Source organism: Pleurodeles waltl, chromosome 8, assembly GCF_031143425.1.
Source record: "Pleurodeles waltl isolate 20211129_DDA chromosome 8, aPleWal1.hap1.20221129, whole genome shotgun sequence".
NCBI lineage: Eukaryota > Metazoa > Chordata > Amphibia > Caudata > Salamandridae > Pleurodeles > Pleurodeles waltl.
Genome location: NC_090447.1, coordinates 1,317,304,608 through 1,317,324,212, shown reverse-complemented (window position 1 = coordinate 1,317,324,212; position 19,605 = coordinate 1,317,304,608). Strand labels below are relative to the sequence as shown.

The 19,605-nt window shown below is 40.7% G+C and overlaps 1 protein-coding gene across 1 annotated transcript in view; it reads left to right on the top strand.

Annotated features, from left to right (window-relative positions):
* The window catches only part of ZC3H12C (zinc finger CCCH-type containing 12C), a 98,161-nt gene that overhangs the window by 14,617 nt on the left and 63,939 nt on the right, over positions 1-19,605 (top strand). Inside the window, exon 2 of the mRNA XM_069202308.1 lies at positions 2,924-3,684. Coding sequence (XP_069058409.1) covers positions 2,924-3,684 — 761 coding nt within the window. The remainder of the gene's footprint in view (positions 1-2,923; positions 3,685-19,605) is intronic.

Genomic DNA, 19,605 nt, shown 5'->3' with positions numbered 1-19,605 from the left:
AGAACCTACGCCACAGCTTTGTGCCTCAAAGTTTTCAGAACAGCAGGGCTTGCTTCCTCACTTAATTCTGAAGCAGAATGGATTTGGAGTTAAGAGGTAAGAAGCTGTAGTTGTTTTGAAAATAATGGCCTGTGTTAAAGGGTAAAATGTAATCATATTCTTATTATTGATGACAGCTGTCACGGTGATACCTCACTACTGCTGATTTGGTGAACTGTGCTGTACACACCAACTTAAAACTAAACCACATTCTTGCTCACCTGTTGGTATGAACTTTTCCCCAGTGCTGAAACTCACGATGCCACATTATTGCTCCTTTGTCTGAACATTGCCCACCACCTTAAAACTGAAACACCTTGCTGTGCTTTTGTTGGTCTGCACTGTGCTCTGCTATTTTAAAATGAGATACCTCTTTATTGCTCCTTTGCTGTCTGGACTGTGCTATGATCATTTACATTGAGATACCTCTTTATTGCTCCTCTGTTAGTCTGTTCACACCCCACTGGGGAAAGGTTTAGATGGCGCCTTGTGGGTCTGTACTGTACCCTCATGTTAAAAGTTGAGATAGATTACTTTTGTTAGTAAGTGCTTTACCCTGCAGTTTTAAAATTCAGGTACATTACTTTTCCCTCATTGTGGGCCTCTACCGTACCCTGATGCTTACAAATTGAGATATATCTCAATGTTAGGCTTTTATTGGTCAACTCAATGCTGGTTTAGTTTGGTGAACAACTGTATGAGTGCAATAAATCTTAATATGCGCAGTGAGGCTTAACCACAAAGGCTTTTTCGAGAACAGAATTTAGTACTCCTGTAGTGTTCTGTTATGTACTGTTATGTAGCATTGTATTGTGAATTAGCCCTGAAAGATCTAAAATGGGAATATTTATTGAATATTCATTTACAATTAGTACAAATTAAAAGGACTGTGGCCACTTTGCACTTTTGCTAATAAGGACGTTTGATGTTTTGGGGCAGTTTACAAAGACAAATAATAGTATGTAAAAGAGTACTCCTCTGGTACTACTTTACATACTCATAAATACTTTTGTGAATCAGTTCCATAGCCTAAAATGCTAATTAGACAATTGATGTTATGAAATAGATGGATCACAGGAGCCATAGAACGTCAAATGATAGTGCTAGATTGTCTGAATAGAATCAGTTATAGGCAGATTGTCCTGTTGGATGCAATTGGGAAGCTGTTTGCTAAAAGTAGCTTACTTCATCTTCAGGAATGGGCCTTTGGTAACAACCTTATTCCTGCTGAGCAGGTTGGTTTTTGCAAGAACTGCACTATCTTAGATATAATCATGGTTCTTCAAACACTGATGGAAAAATATCCAGTGGGGAAGGATATGCCTTTATATTCTGCCTTGATTGATTTCGCCACAGTATTCAATAGGGTTGACCGTGGGATGCTCTGGAGGACATTGTCTGTATTGGAGATTCCATCACATCTTGTTAGGTTAATTATTGCTCTTCATGTTTCCACGTGGACTTATGCCCTGGGAGAGAATCAGAGTGTATCTAGTAAAGTGGAAAGCCATAACGGTCTGAAGCAAGTTTGTTCCAGGCCTCAGCTATTGGTAGACTGTATAAGTGTTGTGGGCAAAGGCACTTTGCCCATGTTCTTGCAGTCTATAAGATCAAAATACCACCCTTTTTGGGTTATGCCTGTGAAGTAATGGAGGAGCAGTTTTGGTCCTTCTTTGGAAAGGTAGGCGGGCGTATTTGGCGCCAAATGTGTAATTTAAATAATCTGGCTGCTCCTCCCGTCCCTTGGCTTGAATTTGGCCTCCTCTTTACGACTGTGTTTGTTATGGCAGCTGTTTTGAAGTAGGGGAATAGTTTACTGAATAGTGAGCCAGGTTCCATTCGTGCAACTTTGAAACATGAAATAGTTTGCAATCTAATGCATGAAAGTGTTCTTTTTTCAATTTTTTTGAAAGCTCTGGATCTGTTTGACATTGTCTGGAAGGAAATGGCACCTTTGCCTAAGTGTCTTTAAAACAAATCTGAATAAAAAATCTATTTATGCTGTGACTCGAAAAAGGGATGTTTTGCTTTGTGCGCAACATGTACGGAACAATATAGTTGTGGATAGTAGTATTTATAAAACACCCCAACCTTATGTGGTATGGAACCTTCTGCATGGTATTCGTAAAACAATTGTATTATTGAGGTTGAATTTATTTCTGCTACTAGTTGTCACTGGTGCTTGGGAGGGTACACCCCAGCGGGGGAGGTTTTATGATCTTTGTCTGAGTTATGTCCAATATTTAAACCATGTGATACTTGTGTGTTCCCCTCTCTTTATACATTACGTCGCCAGTTGTTAAGACCAATATTTTTAAAGCATAATGTAACTTTGGTAGCAGAAGCGCGCCAATGCTTATTTGCCCCTCACTCCGGAACAGATTAAACAAATATTTTCAAATTTGTAAAATATTTTTAAAATGTTTATATTATTGCTTTTTGAATTAGTAGTTGTGTATGTTATATATCAAGTCAAGTTATGTAAATCATGATAGAAGCAGTGTATTAGTATTTTCTCACAATGCTAAATGAACTTCACTGTCAAGTTTGTTTAGGATTAATGCTTTTTGTGTTGTTAAGATTTGCACTGGTGGTTGATCCAGTCCTTGGCACTTGTAATTTATTTGTATTTTATCTGTATTTGAGGTCTTTTTATTTTAAAGTATAGTAGTATGGAGTATATCCCTTCTCAGCATTTTATATGTCGTATTAATATTTTTTTGTTGTCTTTATATAATTTGTATTTGTGTGGTCCTTTTCAGAGTGCCAAAACATAATAAAAAATACTTGATAAAATTACTCAGAAATAAAACAAAATGCTAGATTGTCAATAGTAACTGCAAATACATTTTAGAAGTTAAACACGTATTATCTGTCTCTCTAGGAATATAAGGCAGTTCATGAAGAATTCCGAACACATAGCGAGGCGGAGCCGGGTACATGCAGCAGCTTCATGGGCTTGGAAGATCATTTGGAGCTTGACCTTGGCCACCTCTATGTGGAGAACTCCAACACACATCTGAGTGCAATTGCACCTTGGTCCATGGTGGAGAAACCGACAATGGATAAAGTTAACTCCAGGAAGGAGGATTCGGACAAGGAGACCTCGGAAGAGACTTGCAGCTCTGGTTGCGACTCTGAAGGGAGTACAAGTTCTGACAATGAAGCTGAACAGTTAGGCAGATTTGCAGCCAAACACAGCCAAGTAACCAAACCTCACCGTCTGCTATGCAGGTCTCCTCGCTTTGAGCCTCATATATTAAAACGAAATGAAATTTTACAAGACCTTAAGATCGAGGAGGCCCAGGCATCTTCGAAAGAGGTAAAGAAGCCTCTTGACATGGTGAAGGAATACCAAACCAAACTAGAGTTTGCACTTAAGTTAGGCTATGCCGAGGAACAGGTTCAACTGGTGCTCAATAAACTGGGAACGGATGCTTTAATCAACGATATTTTGGGTGAACTTGTCAAACTTGGAAATAAAAGTGAGGTGGATCAGTCTGGTGGTAATTCTAACAGTGCGGTACTGCGTGAAGCCTCTTCTGTTGACTCACTGAGGTCAGATTCGCCGTTCCAGGAGGAGGTGATGGATGACTACCACAACTTACGGCCAATAGTTATTGATGGAAGCAATATGGCAATGAGGTATGTGCACATTACTTTATGTAGGCACGTTGCAGTTAGTACCTTAACTACAGGTGATTGAATTGTTGCATATTTGCATGAGGTGTGGAAGTAATCATGTTTTGTTCATTCAAATTATGCAAAGACACTGTTAAAGCCATTTTGGCCCAGATCTGCTATTTATGGGGGACATTTACATAAAACAGCAAGAGCGAGGTGAATCTTTATTAATATCAGTCTTTCATAATTTTGACACAACTATATGTAGCACCCTCATTGACGCATGCACAATGTGATGAAATATCTTTCCACGTGGCTCGTGCATATCACTTTTCTGTACGGCTGATTATTTTTCTGTTTTTCTTGAAACTTTCTTTCTTAAACTGAGCAGAGCTTTTTATTTCTTATTCCAATCTACTCGATCAGTACCATAGAGGTTTTCCATTAAACCGTACTTTACAAAAATCACAGCAGGCAAATGCCAAACTACTCTCTTCTATGTTTCGATTTGTCATTTCTGCATTGCTATGAATAGCTATTAAACACAATATGAAAGAGGAGGCTTTTAGTGGAAGAAAGCATGTCGGTTTAACCACAGACCCACTATTATGCAGCCTACACTTGTGGTGTTAAACGTTTTTAAATGTGAATAGTCTGCTACAGAGTGGAGTTAGACTGTGAATTACCAAGCAAGAGTTTTTTGAGCCTAAGTGTCAAAAAGTGCTGAACCTATTGTAAGGGTGCTGTTTCTAACTACTACTGGCATCCTATGGGGTGAAGCGTGTCCTTGACACTCCCATGCACTTAATGTGAAAATCAAAGCTTCTGAAAGACATATGGAAGGGAGTGAAGCCAAAGCGAAGTTGAGGGTCTTGCTTTTCTCTGCCACGCAAAAATGAATTGCAAGGACTAACTGGTTACTTTGAAAACATTTAGGGCCTGATTACAACTTTGGAGGAGGTGTTAATCTGTCCCAAATGTGATGGATATACCACCAGCCGTATTACGAGTTCCATAGGATATAATGGACTCGTAATACGGCTGGTGGTATATCCGTCACTTTACCGTCACTTTTGGGGCGGATTACCACCTCCTCCAAAGTTGTAATCAGGCCCTTAATCTTTTTGACCATCTTGTGGAATCCTGGCAATGCTGTGCATTTTCGCCGAATAGGCTGCAACTGAGACTGGGCAAAGTAAAAAAAATCAACATAAACTACAATTGTCATGAAAATGAAAAACATTAAAAACTACAATTGTCATGTAAATGAAAAACATTACACACAATACACAGTTGTCTATGTGAACATTTTATGCACGGAATGCACTTGAATGCAAGTCAACGCATGCTGCCATGGCACACATATGGTTTCCCAGTACCTGAAAGCCATATTCTGATCAGCACAGTCTTCCATAAGTGAAAAGTATATGGGAAGCATAAGCTGGAGAAGATAAAAACTGCACAAAATATTCAAAACTTAGTAATCAGATTTACAAATGACTACTCTTGCACAATAAAAGTATAATCCGGGCCTAGTTGCAGTTCATCACAGCTGGCACATGCCTGGAGGCAGGTTGAACTGAGAATGGTAGTAGCAGTTCTCCAGGGAATGGGTGTAGTGGGCTGTGCACTGACATTGCATCGGCTCTGTGTCCATATTTGGTCCTTGAAGTGAAAAGCAATCTTCCATTTTGTTCAGAGTCAATGTAGTGTGTATCCCTGCAGTTGGAGAAGAAAACAACAGAAGCAAAAGTTTCCATCATGTCTCGGATGACAGCACTGATAGTTCTGCCTATACCCAGCACCATGAGCATGTCTGATGCCATTCCTTGAATCTGTATGTCTGTGCATGTTGCTTGATGACATGGTGCACGGGAGAGCCTGTCACATAATCAGTCTAGCACACTTAAATCCATACATGAACTTTTCTTTTGGGCAAATTGGCACATTAGAAGATGGAAATTAAATGTGGTTAACTCAAATTCATCCAGGTACAACGACAGTAAAGCACATGACGTATGTTTATATTAAGTTGCAACAGTGTTGACTAGTGGAGAGAGCTGTACATTCAGTATACAATACATCAGTCTTAGCAAATTATGAGAAAGCTGTTAGTAGTGATTGTATCACAAGCAAATATGGTTGGTCAACCCTACCAAATTGTTATGAGGACAAAAAAGCTTTAAACAAAGTGTGTTTATAATTTGAAATATTAGTTCTTGGCCCTTCCTTCAAATGGATTACCTGCTGCTGCAGGAACACCCACTTCCAATTATATAAAAGAACCAATGCAAAGTAGGAATCTTAATATAAACATGTCTATCGACAAAAATAGTCCTCAAGTCAAGAAGATAGTATTCAGCGTATATCCCTATGTATGCTGGTAATAGGTAAAAGTAGGTGAGCACTGTGTATCTTTCACTCCTAGTCTCGCTCATTCTGTCTTGATAGATAGATAGATAGATAGATAGATAGATAGATAGATAGATAGATAGATAGATAGATAGATATTTAAATCTGTTCTATTAAGTGTAATGTGTGAGTGAAGCATGTTCATGTGTATTTCTCTTTGGAAATGTAATACTTGTTATTGACAAGTCCTGTAATCTGCAATACTCAAGCATTGTATTTCTTAGAAATATGTTATTGTTATTATCATCAATTAAAAGAAGATGGAACATCATACTCTTTTGGTTTACTTTTTATTATCAATTAAAAGGGGATAGAACATCTTACAAATGTGGCTTACGTTTGACTGAATTTGAAATAGGTTATCCGCATGTTAAATGTAGACACAATATTTAGAAATATACTAATGAGACTAATTTGTTTTCATTTGTTACCTCTTTCTTTTTTTAACATTCTTAATATTGTCTTTAAAGAGTAGTGCTCTACAGCAGCGGGTTGCATTTGGAGATGAATCCAATTTTGGCTATAGCACACACAGTTTGAACGATTGCATCCATGTATGTATTAGGAAAGTTACCTTTCATTGTCAGAGTTATAGCAGTTGATTAAAAATGCCCAGAACAGGAAATTACCTCACTATCTCTCTTGCTGTGAAGATGATATTTAACTGTGTATACTCCATGATTCGTCATTTTGCACCCTAGATTTTTGGAGCAACAGGTCCTTTTATCCAAAGATAAACACAGGATAAAATCTAAATTTTAAAAGAAAGGCTGGATGTACACAAAGGCAAAATATATATTTTTTTAAAAGAACAAATGTGAAATAAAGAATTATTTGGAGGAATGGTTTTACAGGAAAGCGTACCTGTGTAAGAAAAAGAGAAGCCTAAAATTAAAAAAGAAAAAATGGATAGCTGCACAGTTAGAGTCCTATCCATAGATGTTTTCTATTTAATCTCTTGTGGGTTCCTATTGGAAATAGGATCACCATGCAAATTAGAATTTTCTGAGGGGATGAGACTTTGAGACATCCTAATCATGATCAAGCAGTTATTAATGCTAATTTGGCCTTTGGCAAGTGGGAGTAAAAGTTGGTGTTTTTGGCAGTAACTTATCCATACATGGAAGCTCGCAGTGAGTTTTGATACCCTTTTCCCATCTTAATTGCATAATGTGTCGACCATTACAAACTGGATTAGAATACTAAGTAAAATTACTATACATTTGTTTAAGGTATAATTATGTATTCTGCATTTTTGTTACTAATAAAAACTATTCACATAACACAAAATGCTTTTGGGGTTAAGTGACTTAGAACTCCCAGTTAGACTACCACCCACCGATGATACTAGATAGTATGGACTCACACTTCCCTTCAGGACCAGGGCCTGCTTTCTCTCCTTAAGAAATACCCTCAAGACAACTATGTTCAGCGTTTTTGTCCAGAACTATAAGCTGTTTTAAGTGACATCACCAGGCTTTCTAATGAGATGCCAAATGTATTACCATACATGCAGATCCTTCCGTGTAGCAGATCCAACATTGTCTATTCCTGAGGAGTCTACCTAGATCTTCAGCCTTCATAACTGAATAATAATGAAAGAGGTATGTGCTCCAACTACCAGCCTAAAGTCCAGTGTTGTAAAGAAGCCAAAAGCTGTTGTGAGGATTTTCGAAAGCAATTAAATTAATACTATCCAACACAATATAAGCTTAATGGACAAGGGGCTGTTCTGCATGAGACCAACTCATGAAAGTGGAAGCTGAGCTTCTTGCAGTGTGCCCACCCCTTTATTGTAAGTTTTAACAGCAATGCAATTCTTGAAACTTTGGAGATATGCACAATAAGTTATTACAGAGCTCCAGTAAAACACTTTTAAAAACAATGCCTGTACTGCACGAGTTCCGGTACTTTAAGATAAATTATCTTTTTCCAGCATCATTAAAATAATACAAAGTCAAATGTAGGTTCATGGAGAAGGCGTGCACAAAGTGGAAATTACTTCTCTTCAAAAACTTAAAAAGTTGTTACATTTAAATAACATGTTGACAGAGTCTGCGTCGTGAGATGAACAATCCAGTTTTTTTAAAGTAACTCAACTACCAATGTGTTATCCGTTAACTGAAATAAAAAAATAAAAACCCAAATAGTGAAGTGATATGTTCCAAGACAGATGTTATCTAAAGATGGAATTAGGCTTTTTTGACAATCTCATATATTACAAAAAAGTGAGGTGCATTCCTACACTGTTGGGTACAGTGCACCCATAATTCTCCTAATATTGCTTCTTCCACACTCCCTCGGCAAGGGGCTCCCCCCATATGGTGCTAATATATACAGAGAGTGCAGAATTATTAGGCAAATGAGTATTTTGACCACATCATCCTCTTTATGCATGTTGTCTTACTCCAAGCTGTATAGGCTCGAAAGCCTACTACCAATTAAGCATATTAGGTGATGTGCATCTCTGTAATGAGAAGGGGTGTGGTCTAATGACATCAACACCCTATATCAGGTGTGCATAATTATTAGGCAACTTCCTTTCCTTTGGCAAAATGGGTCAAAAGAAGGACTTGACAGGCTCCGAAAAGTCAAAAATAGTGAGATATCTTGCAGAGGGATGCAGCACTCTTAAAATTGCAAAGCTTCTGAAGCGTGATCATCGAACAATCAAGCGTTTCATTCAAAATAGTCAACAGGGTTGCAAGAAGCGTGTGGAAAAACCAAGGCGCAAAATAACTGCCCATGAACTGAGAAAAGTCAAGCGTGCAGCTGCCAAGATGCCACTTGCCACCAGTTTGGCCATATTTCAGAGCTGCAACATCACTGGAGTGCCCAAAAGCACAAGGTGTGCAATACTCAGAGACATGGCCAAGGTAAGAAAGGCTGAAAGACGACCACCACTGAACAAGACACACAAGCTGAAACGTCAAGACTGGGCCAAGAAATATCTCAAGACTGATTTTTCTAAGGTTTTATGGACTGATGAAATGAGAGTGAGTCTTGATGGGCCAGATGGATGGGCCCGTGGCTGGATTGGTAAAGGGCAGAGAGCTCCAGTCCGACTCAGACGCCAGCAAGGTGGAGGTGGAGTACTGGTTTGGGCTGGTATCATCAAAGATGAGCTTGTATGGCCTTTTCGGGTTGAGGATGGAGTCAAGCTCAACTCCCAGTCCTACTGCCAGTTCCTGGAAGACACCTTCTTCAAGCAGTGGTACAGGAAGAAGGCTGCATCCTTCAAGAAAAACATGATTTTCATGCAGGACAATGCTCCATCACACGCGTCCAAGTACTCCACAGCGTGGCTGGCAAGAAAGGGTATAAAAGAAGGAAATCTAATGACATGGCCTCCTTGTTCACCTGATCTGAACCCCATTGAGAACCTGTGGTCCATCATCAAATGTGAGATTTACAAGGAGGGAAAACAGTACACCTCTCTGAACAGTGTCTGGGAGGCTGTGGTTGCTGCTGCACGCAATGTTGATGGTGAACAGATCAAAACACTGACAGAATCCATGGATGGCAGGCTTTTGAGTGTCCTTGCAAAGAAAGGTGGCTATATTGGTCACTGATTTGTTTTTGTTTTGTTTTTGAATGTCAGAAATGTATATTTGTGAATGTTGAGATGTTATATTGGTTTCACTGGTAATAATAAATAATTGAAATGGGTATATATTTTTTTTTTGTTAAGTTGCCTAATAATTATGCACAGTAATAGTCACCTGCACACACAGATATCCCCCTAACATAGCTAAAACTAAAAACAAACTAAAAACTACTTCCAAAAATATTCAGCTTTGATATTAATGAGTTTTTTGGGTTCATTGAGAACATGGTTGTTGTTCAATAATAAAATTAATCCTCAAAATTACAACTTGCCTAATAATTCTGCACTCCCTGTATGTACGAGACACATCATTTTCAAGCTGATTTGCAAAGCCTGCTATTGGCTCTCCTAAGATGAATGGTCCATTTTGAACACATTTCTCACTTTTCAGGGATTCACAGAAATACCAGAAGTCTTTCAGGAACTCTGTGGACGTTGTGGATTTTCTAACGTTCTCCACTGTGAAATGTCTACTTAAACTGATTTTCTATAAGTTAGAAAAGTCTGCATCTTCAGACTAATGTGCAATAGCTCCAGCACCACTTTTAAGATTTCTAAAATGACAACTGTTCTGCTTTAACAGCACACACCTCTGAAGCTCGCTCAGTTTTTTTCCTTGCTTGATCCTTCTCTGAATGGGGGCTACAATCGTGTATATTTGCACCATCATCCTTAATGAGCAATTTATAGAGTTTGGTGGGACATGGGGAAATCACGCTAAATTTGCAGTAAAGCTGCAGTTATCAATTGCAGTACTGCAATTACCAGAGATGTTGTGTTACCATGTGCTTCATGAGAGCCTTAGTGTTGATTGCAAGAAATTAGCTGTTAGCTTAGGTATCTTTTAACTTTTGCATGTAAAGCATACTTTTTTAAATATCTGAGGCGTTTAAATATTTTTGGTATCAGCCTTTACAAATACCTATGCTCGTAAGGAACCAACTACAACTTTATGAATTTAAACTTAAATATGAATTTGCATTCCTAACTTAATTTAGCATTCATTTACAGTTGGTCAGGGGACTTTTGCCTCAAATTTCATGGCCTTAAAGGCCAAAGAGTTGGCCTTTTGCCTGGCCTTCTTTTACACTCATAAACTAGTAAATCGTATTCTTTATCTTACTCTCTGAACATTGGCTATCATCTACATGCAAATGTAAAAGTATCTGAAATTAAAACCAGAGTGATCAAGGTGTGATAAGTATACGCGTAGTTTTGGTTTGTTCAGTATTACTCATCCAGCCGAGTTTTATGGTAGATCTTAATTTTACCAAGGCTTTTTTTTTTCCATGAAGGTATCTGAATAACGCTTCCATCTCCCTTTGTGCAACGAAAGGCAGTAATAACCATGCCTTTCTGCCTTAGCACTACTGATTGTCGGCTGCGATGCCGTCATTGAATCTCATGAAGTTGTTGCAACAGAAATTTCTTTTCAGGAAAAAGTACGTGGGCGACACTGCTAATCTCAAGGTGTAGTGCCATGCTTTTATTCCACCGGGAAGTGCAGTCCTTGGGCAACCCACACACACTTTTCTGCAGAGACCATTCGCAGAGACTAATGGCATATTTTGGAAGCTTTGCTTTTTTGCAAAATATCTGCGTTGGTTGGTTTTAAAAGCCTTTATGATGGTGGGCTCAATAATTGAACACTGAAAACAGCCTTAACAGTGAATCATTTTTTGTAGATTCTCTGCTTTCAGAACTTTGAAGGCAGTATTCCCTGTTAGTCATGTTTTGTGACTGGTTGCTGAATTACTTGTTTTTTTGTTTTATTATTTAATATGTCGTCTACTAACCACATCAGAGCATCTTTGGTTGATTGCGTAGTTGGGCGTCTGTACGTGCTTATAACAGTGGTCTTTGTGTGTGAATGAGGTTGGACGTGTCCTTGTTTTGCAGTAAGCAGTGCCACTCGGCTGAATGTTGTCTGGAACGGAGGACAGGCTATGGCGAGGCACTGAATGGAGCTGTTGTTTTGATGGAGCTGTTGTTTTGATACCGCAGACAGTCAAGTGCATCCTCCCTGATGTGGTGGGTACACTTGACAGGCTGATATATTGAAGTAGATGCTCCGGGTTAATAACCTGATAAATGGGAAGGGGGTACTCTTACAACCCCATTCTCCCCATGCCCCAGCATGCACGTCCTCTTATGCTTTCCTGCTGCAGTATTCAGTCAGTAAAGATCAGTAGCAACACGTCCTTAAGGGCCCCCACCTTTTTGCAAACATTAAGAGTGTCTATCAGGCTGAGCGCGATGGTGAATGATGTGTGTGTGTACATCAGTGTGAATGGATGGGTATGAGTGAGTGTGCGTGTAGATGGGTGAGTGTGTGTGTGCATGCATGTGGATGGATGGGTATGAGAGATTGTGCCTGTAGATGGGTGAGTGTGTGTGTGTGTGTGTGTGTACATGCATGTGAATGGATGGGTATGAGTGATTGTGCCTGTAGATGGGTGAGTGTGTGTGTGTGTACATGCATGTGGATGGATGGGTATGAGTGAGTGTGCCTGTAGATGGGTGAGTGTGTGTGTGTGTACATGCATGTGAATGGATGTGTGTGAGTGAGTGTGCGTGTAGATGGGTGAGTGTGATTGTGTGTGCATGCATGTGAATGGATGGGTAGGAGTGAGTGTGCGTGTAGATTGGTGAGTGTGAGTATTTGTGTGTGTGTGCATGCAAGTGAAAGAATTGGTATGAGTGAGTGTGCGTGTAGATGGGTGAGTGTGTGTGTGTGCATGCATTTGAATGGATGGGTATGAGTGAGTGTGAGTGTAGATAGGTGAGTGTGTGTATGCATGTGAATGGATAGGTATGAGTGAGTGTGCGTGTAGATGGGTGAGTGTGTGCATGCATGTGAATGTATGGGTATGAGTGAGTGTACATGTAGATGGGTGAGTGTGTGTGCATCCATGTGGATGGATGGGTATGAGTGTGTGCATGTAGATGGGTGAGTATGAGTGTGTGTGTGTGCATGCATGTGAGTGAATGGGTATGAGTGAGTGTGCGTGTAGATGGGTGAGTGTGAGTATGTGTGTGTGTGCATCCATGTGAATGGATAGGTATGAGTGAGTGTGTGCGTAGATGGGTGTGTGTGTGTGTGTGCATGCATGTGAATGGATGGGTATGAGTGTGTGTGTGTGTGTAGATGGGTGAGTGTGAGTGTGTGTGTGTGCATGCATGTGAATGAATGGGTATGAGTGAGTGTGCGTGTAGATGGGTGAGTGTGAGTATGTGTGTGTGTGCATCCATGTGAATGGATAGGTATGAGTGAGTGTGTGCGTAGATGGGTGTGTGTGTGTGTGCATGCATGTGAATGGATGGGTATGAGTGTGTGTGTGTGTGTAGATGGGTGAGTATGAGTGTGTGTGTGTGTGCATGCATGTGAGTGAATGGGTATGAGTGAGTGTGCGTGTAGATGGGTGAGTGTGCGTATGTGTGTGTGTGCATGCATGTGAATGAATGGGTATGAGTGAGTGTGCGTGTAGATGGGTGAGTGTGAGTTTGTGTGTGTGTGCATCCATGTGAATGGATGGGTATGAGTGAGTGTGTGTGTAGATGGGTGAGTGTGTGTGTGTGTGTGTGCATGTAGGTGAATGCATGGGTATGAGTGAGTGTGGAAATGGAGCATCTGTGTGGTTGACCGCATGCATCCAGGATCCTTGCGTTCCACCGTTTTTCCGAATAAGCCGTACCATGTTGGTTTCTGATGCATAGTTATACAGTGAAAGTGAGGGGGTGACTAGAGATAAAAACATCAGAGGCAAAGGAGGGAGGGTATAGATTAAATGTGAGGTTGGGATAAAGCTAAATCACCCGGTCTGCAAGCAAGAGTACGAGTAAATTAATACTGAATAATCTCCAATAAGAGCCACAGTAATCTGATTCTGGAGTAAAATGCATCTTGCATTACATCTGGGTGCAGAGTTCTGTGCTAATTAACCCCAGGGTATCTGTATTTTCAGGTGTTGTATTCCCACCTCAAGTTACCTTGAATGTTAGAATGAACACCCAAAAGTGAGGGTGTAGTTAACAGAGTTTAAATTGGATAAAATTAGATTGAGAAACTTGAACCACTAAAAAGTAGAGTCAGCGATGAAAGAAACACGCATCTGCAAAGCCAGTAGGTCTGGCTTGAATGTTCTAACCCGTTCGGACTGCTTTTGTGCATGTCTGTGTTTCCATGCTTTAGCACAATGAAACCAGCCTTATCGGCTTTGCCAAAATGTGTTAATATTTGTAAACATATATCAGAGATAGTTTTTCCATCGCGAACTGCAGAAACAAGTGAGATAACCCTGGCTGCATAGCAAAGAGACTTCATTATATATCTGCTTGCGTTTGTACATAATGGAAAGAAACAAGGGACTATAATGAAGGTTTTTTTTTTCTGCGCGAGCTTCGTACCGCCACATAGTGTTGCAACGTAACCCACTTCGTAAAGGCTGATCCGAGATGTGCCTGACCAAGTCTCAAAGCACTAGCTTAAGGCGCTAACTGAAGCATGAAGCTCACTCAAAGTCCGTTCTCTCCATGTTGAAAACTGTAGGCCAGCAGTACTCTGAAGCCAGACCTGAAAAATAACGATTAAATTGATTATTATTATTATTATTATTATTATTAGGCACTTATAAAGTGCATGGCTACCCTGAGGCATCGCACCGCTATAGTGCTTTATTCTTCAGAAATTCACAGAAGTGCCTTTTATAACACGTTGCTCAAATTTGATAGTTTTATAAAAAGAATGAAAGGAAGTAACACGCTTCCAAATAATTTATTGAAAATATAATGAACACAAAGTTTTTCCTTCCTCGAACAAAACAAAATTGTCTACACTGATCTCCGGAGCACGTACGTAGCTGCCTCCGGCATAGTACTGAAATATTGTGGGTTAAATATCATCCGCTAAAAATATCCTGCCAGACTCACAATCTGCACTTTGTGGTTGTAAAACAGAAGTAATACTGACATGCTATAAAATGCAATTCACAAGCCTATGGCCAGAAACCTCTGCCATTTCCTTCCCTATCTTTTCTGCACGGAGATCTCCACCACCTATGTATACTTTTGCAGTAAATGTTGGAGGGATAAGGGAGATTGCCTTGAAAATGAGGAAAACTTTGAATTAAATTGAAGGAGTTAAGGGACATTGAACAAGGGGTTTAGGGGAGGCTTATTAATATGACCCCCCCCCCAAAAAAAAAAGTAAAAATATTGATATTCACAAACTGCACTTCTAAGGTTGTCAAAACTGGTGAAAATATACTCTAGCCCATTCTTGGAGTAAGTCAAGCACCACACGTGGCCACTCACAGGTATGGCAGCACACTCTGTAGAAAGCAATGGAGGCAAGGAAATAAAACAACATCCCCATTCAAAACTAATGTTGCGTTTTTATATGTATAACTCATTATTTTATTTTTTTAATTTAATAATGAACTTACTAAAAAAAGAAGTGAAACCTTTAAAGTGTATTAGAATATGTAAAATATGCAAGCAAATGTTAATTTTTTTTAATACAAAGTAAACAAAAATAAAAGTGTTAGTGAGTGTGGACATTTTTTAAATTATTGTTTTAAAATATACTTAAATGAAAGTATTTAAATTAATTAATATTTTAATATACATATCATTTGATGAGTTGGTTTATCTTATTACTTCCCCTTTGTGAATGTCGACAGAAATATTTTTTCAGAGCAGGCAGTGGTCCTATGGACCACTGCCTGCTCTGAAAAAACGAAACCAAAAGGTTTCGGAAGTTTTTTCATTTTGCAACTCGTTTTCCTTTAAGGAAAACGGGCTGCAAAATGAAAAAAAAACTGCTTTATTTAAAAAGCAGTCACAGACATGGAGGTCTGCTGACTTCAGCAGGCCACCATCCCTGTGAGTGCAGGGACTCGCTATGGGGTCGCAAAATGCGACCCACCTCATGAATATTGATGAGGTGGGTCTTTGCGACCCCATAGCGAGTCGCAGACGGTGTCTGAGACACCGTTCTGCATCCAAGATTGCGACTCGGAAATAGCGAGTCGGACAGACTCGCAATTTCCAAGTCGCAATCTCGGACTTTCCTACATGTGGCCCTAAATGTCTATTTTACATTTTTTTAAAGAATAATAAAATGTAATAATGTTCACTGTACTTTCCCATATGGAGATCTCTTCCACAGTGGTGGAGAGCTCCACAAACACGTCCAAAGTTACTGGCAGTAATATTACATTATAAATCTTGTTGTAGAAGACTTCACCGCCTGATATGCGGGGATGGAGTCATATAGATCTATACCCAGATGTAACTGTACCCTTTGAAATGGAAAATAACAAAGAAGTGTAGAGTTACACATAGGTATAGTAGTAAATATACTCATGAGTAAAAATACATGTGCATATTTACCTTTGTGAACCTGGCCCATTGTGTCAGGAACAACACTTACAAAAATATCGCCCCATTGGAGTTCATGGAAAATCCCCACCCCATGAAGCAATATTTGTGCAACCAATATTTACGCCATAAAATCTGTTATCTAAATCATTATTTCTGATAAATCAGTAATGAATTTGCACAACAGTCCAGTGTAAAATAGGCAAGCAGAAAGAGGTTAAGTAGTTTCTCTCATCGGAGTCCTGGAATGGATGCATGTTTAGTGGTAGCCAACTTTTAACTTCTCATAGAATAAAACCCTCAAAGAAAAAAAACTGGGCTCCTGCAATGCCCAGCTACCCCAGCGGGCTTCCTTTGAGGTTTAAACAGTACCGTGTTCTTTAAAATAATCATATTCCTGTTCCTCTGTTTTTGATTTTATATTTGTTCTCACAACCCAATGAGCAGCCCAGCCATGAAAAGAGTCACCCCGGAGCAATATTTTTTAAAGGATGCTGTCACTCAAACCATGCCTCTGTTTTGATCCGTTTATAGGAGATTGGTCTACAGTTATCTTTTCTGAATGCAGAGCCATGGCAAAAATCATTATCCGATCAGGGAGATGCGGTACACTGCAGACGTCTTTGTATTAACAAAATGATGATATAGTTGGTTAATGCACTTGGCATGTGAAGTTTACTGCAATCCATAAGCCATAGCTTTAAGTTCATAAATGTCAACTCATCCTCCTTTTTGGCTATCATGCCTGATGGAGATGTTTTTATGACCAAGCAAGATGCTCTCCTGCTCCAGGAAGGTGCTGCAAAGCCCGTGGAAGTGATGGTTGGCCACATTAAGTTGTTGTATCCTAAGGAGATGCTGTGTTGCTTAAGGGATGCTTTCCACATGCAGCGAAACAGCTGCCAAGTGCATTTGCTCTTGGGCTTCCAGGTGGGGCATCATTGCTGCTTTCCCAGGGAACATGAGTTTTTTTATCTGTGGCCCTTTCAAGAAAGAGGACACATTATGCATCTCCATGTATCTTTTGTGTTGTAATTCACACTCAAAAAGCGGCAGTGTTGTCCCTTTTAATTTTTACTGGTGCTGCTGCTGTTATATAGGATTCAGCTTGTCTGGTCTTAGTCACTTTTGAGATGGAGGGACTGATTTTCTGTAGACTTACTCTGAGTAGTTAAGAGCAACGCTTGTTCTTTTCATTGTGCATCCCTACAACAAAAGAGATGCTTTGGCTTTTTAATGGCCATGGGAACGGCCAGGATAGGCACTCTAGAGGAGGAGGGAGCACTTGTGCTTTATGGGGTACTCCAAAAGATGAGGTCTGCTGCTGTTGTCTTCTGGAGTGTTTTAGTTTGATTCAGTGCTTATTTTCTTCATTCACTCCTAAGGAGTAGTTACCCCTGTTGTAACCTTTTCAGATGGGAGTAGGCAAGAAAAGTAGACACATGCACACATACACTCACAGAGGTTAAAGGGTAAAGTAATGTTAGTTATTTGAAATGTTCAGTTACAAAGTAATGTTTTAAATACTAAAGACCACAGAAATTCACCAGTTGTAACTCAAGTAACTATATCTTGTGCCCCAAGGTAACCACAACTCATAGCACAGTTTTCTCATCAATAATTTCAAATGTTGCAGTACTATTATCGATGTTGTCATAGAAGATGTCATGAGTGATGTAATATGTGGTGTAATTGGCAGTGCATGACAAGGGCGCTAGTTATAGTTACCTTAGGGCATGACATTTTATTACCATACATAAAACCAACCCCCCTCTACACCCGGCCATCAGATGTGCATGGCAGGGGGTTGGACGTAGGGGCCGGCCTGTGGCCAGCTCCCCGCAGGCTGCTAATCCCCCACCACGCAAGCCTTTAGTGCGCATGGCTAGGGTTGGCCTTTGGGCCAGGGGGACTCCATCTCCCGGGGCCAAAACATATTTATTGGGGGGGGGGGGTCATGCAGCCTCCCTCCCTGAACCTCATTAGACCCCAGGGACCCCATTCTCCATAGCTAAATTCAATTAAAAAAGAGGAGCGGGCTTAGCAGCCCATCTCCTGAGCCTCATTAGGCCCAATCACCCCTTCCCCTTGTCCAAATTCAACAAAACAAGGGAGCGGGCCAGGTCCCCCCCTCCCTGAGCCTTCAAAGACCTGGGAACCCCATCCCCGGGGCCAAATTCAATTAAAAAACGGGGGTGGGGGGCACAGACCCCTCCACAAGCCTCAAAAGGCCCAGGGACATCATCCCTCTGGCCAAGTTCAACAAAAAAAGGGGGAGGGCCACGAAGCTGCTCTCCTCTGGCTTGCAAAGGTCCTGGGGCCCTCAGTACCCCAGGGCTGTATCATATTTAAAAAGGGACAGGGACGCGTGGCATCCCTCCCTGAGTCTTCTCAAGGCCTGAGGGCCCAATCGCCCGGGGCCTCTCTTCATAATAGATGGGTGCCTAGATGCCCATCCATGGCACCCACCAACCAACATGTTGTGGGCCGCTAGGAGAACCCCAGGGCCCCTGTGGGGCCAGCTAGCTTCACGCTTGGTGGGAGAGCCAGCATTGCTCTCACTTGTAGGGAGCAACTGATTTTCACAAGTTTCCTCGAGGCAGGAACAAATCTGTTTTTTTTCCCTGCCCACACTTTTAAATCTTCCCTCCAGCCGGCTGGGAGCAGATGTTTGCTCCCATTTGGTGGGAGATTTAAAAATGCTCTCGCCAGATGTAGGGAAATATATGTTTCCCTGCCCACTCTGGTGCTGGCAGGGAAACAACTACTGTGTCCTGGAGAGGGCAGTTAGTAAGCTGTCCTTGGGGGGACCCTGCAGCTCCCCCCCTCCCTTATTTTATGAGCTTTGCTCTGGGAGATGGAGTCTCCAGGGCCTTCCAGAGGCTCAGGGAAGAGGGCCACGTGACATGTGTTCCCCCTCTCGGCCCTGGCCCACCGCCCACCGCAAGGCGCTTTAATAAAACAAGCACCATTTAAAAAAAAAAGTTCTTGGCCCCAGGCCTAGGGAGTTCAGAATAGTGTTTTTTAGGACTCAGGCCTGAGTCCCAAGTCCTAAGACAGTTGCCACCACTTTCTGGTTGATGAAGTGGCAGCCTATCAGATCTCAGCAGGAGGATTTATACAATTTTTTTTAACCTTATATTCTCCTCACCTACTGAATGGATTTCTCCATAAAACACCAAAAGCACTCTTCTGGACCAAGATCTAGCTTCCTGCCACATTTGGTATAAATCAAGTTCAGCGGTTCGGGTTATAACTGTGTAGTATGGAAAAATGAATGGGTAAGCATATTTTGGGACCTCGCCATTTTCTCGGACTCCACTTGACAGATCCCCCCGAAGCTTTCCATGCATAAACTAGTCAAAAAATAGGAACACAAAATGACCTCTTCAATGGCAACTATTACTTGCGTCCTCGCCATTAACACTGCTAATTACCTTACATATTATTTATCACTCATGACCTCTTCTATGACATAATTGATAACATCACTGCAACATTTGCAATAAAATTATTGATGAGAAAACTGTGCATAGCAGGGG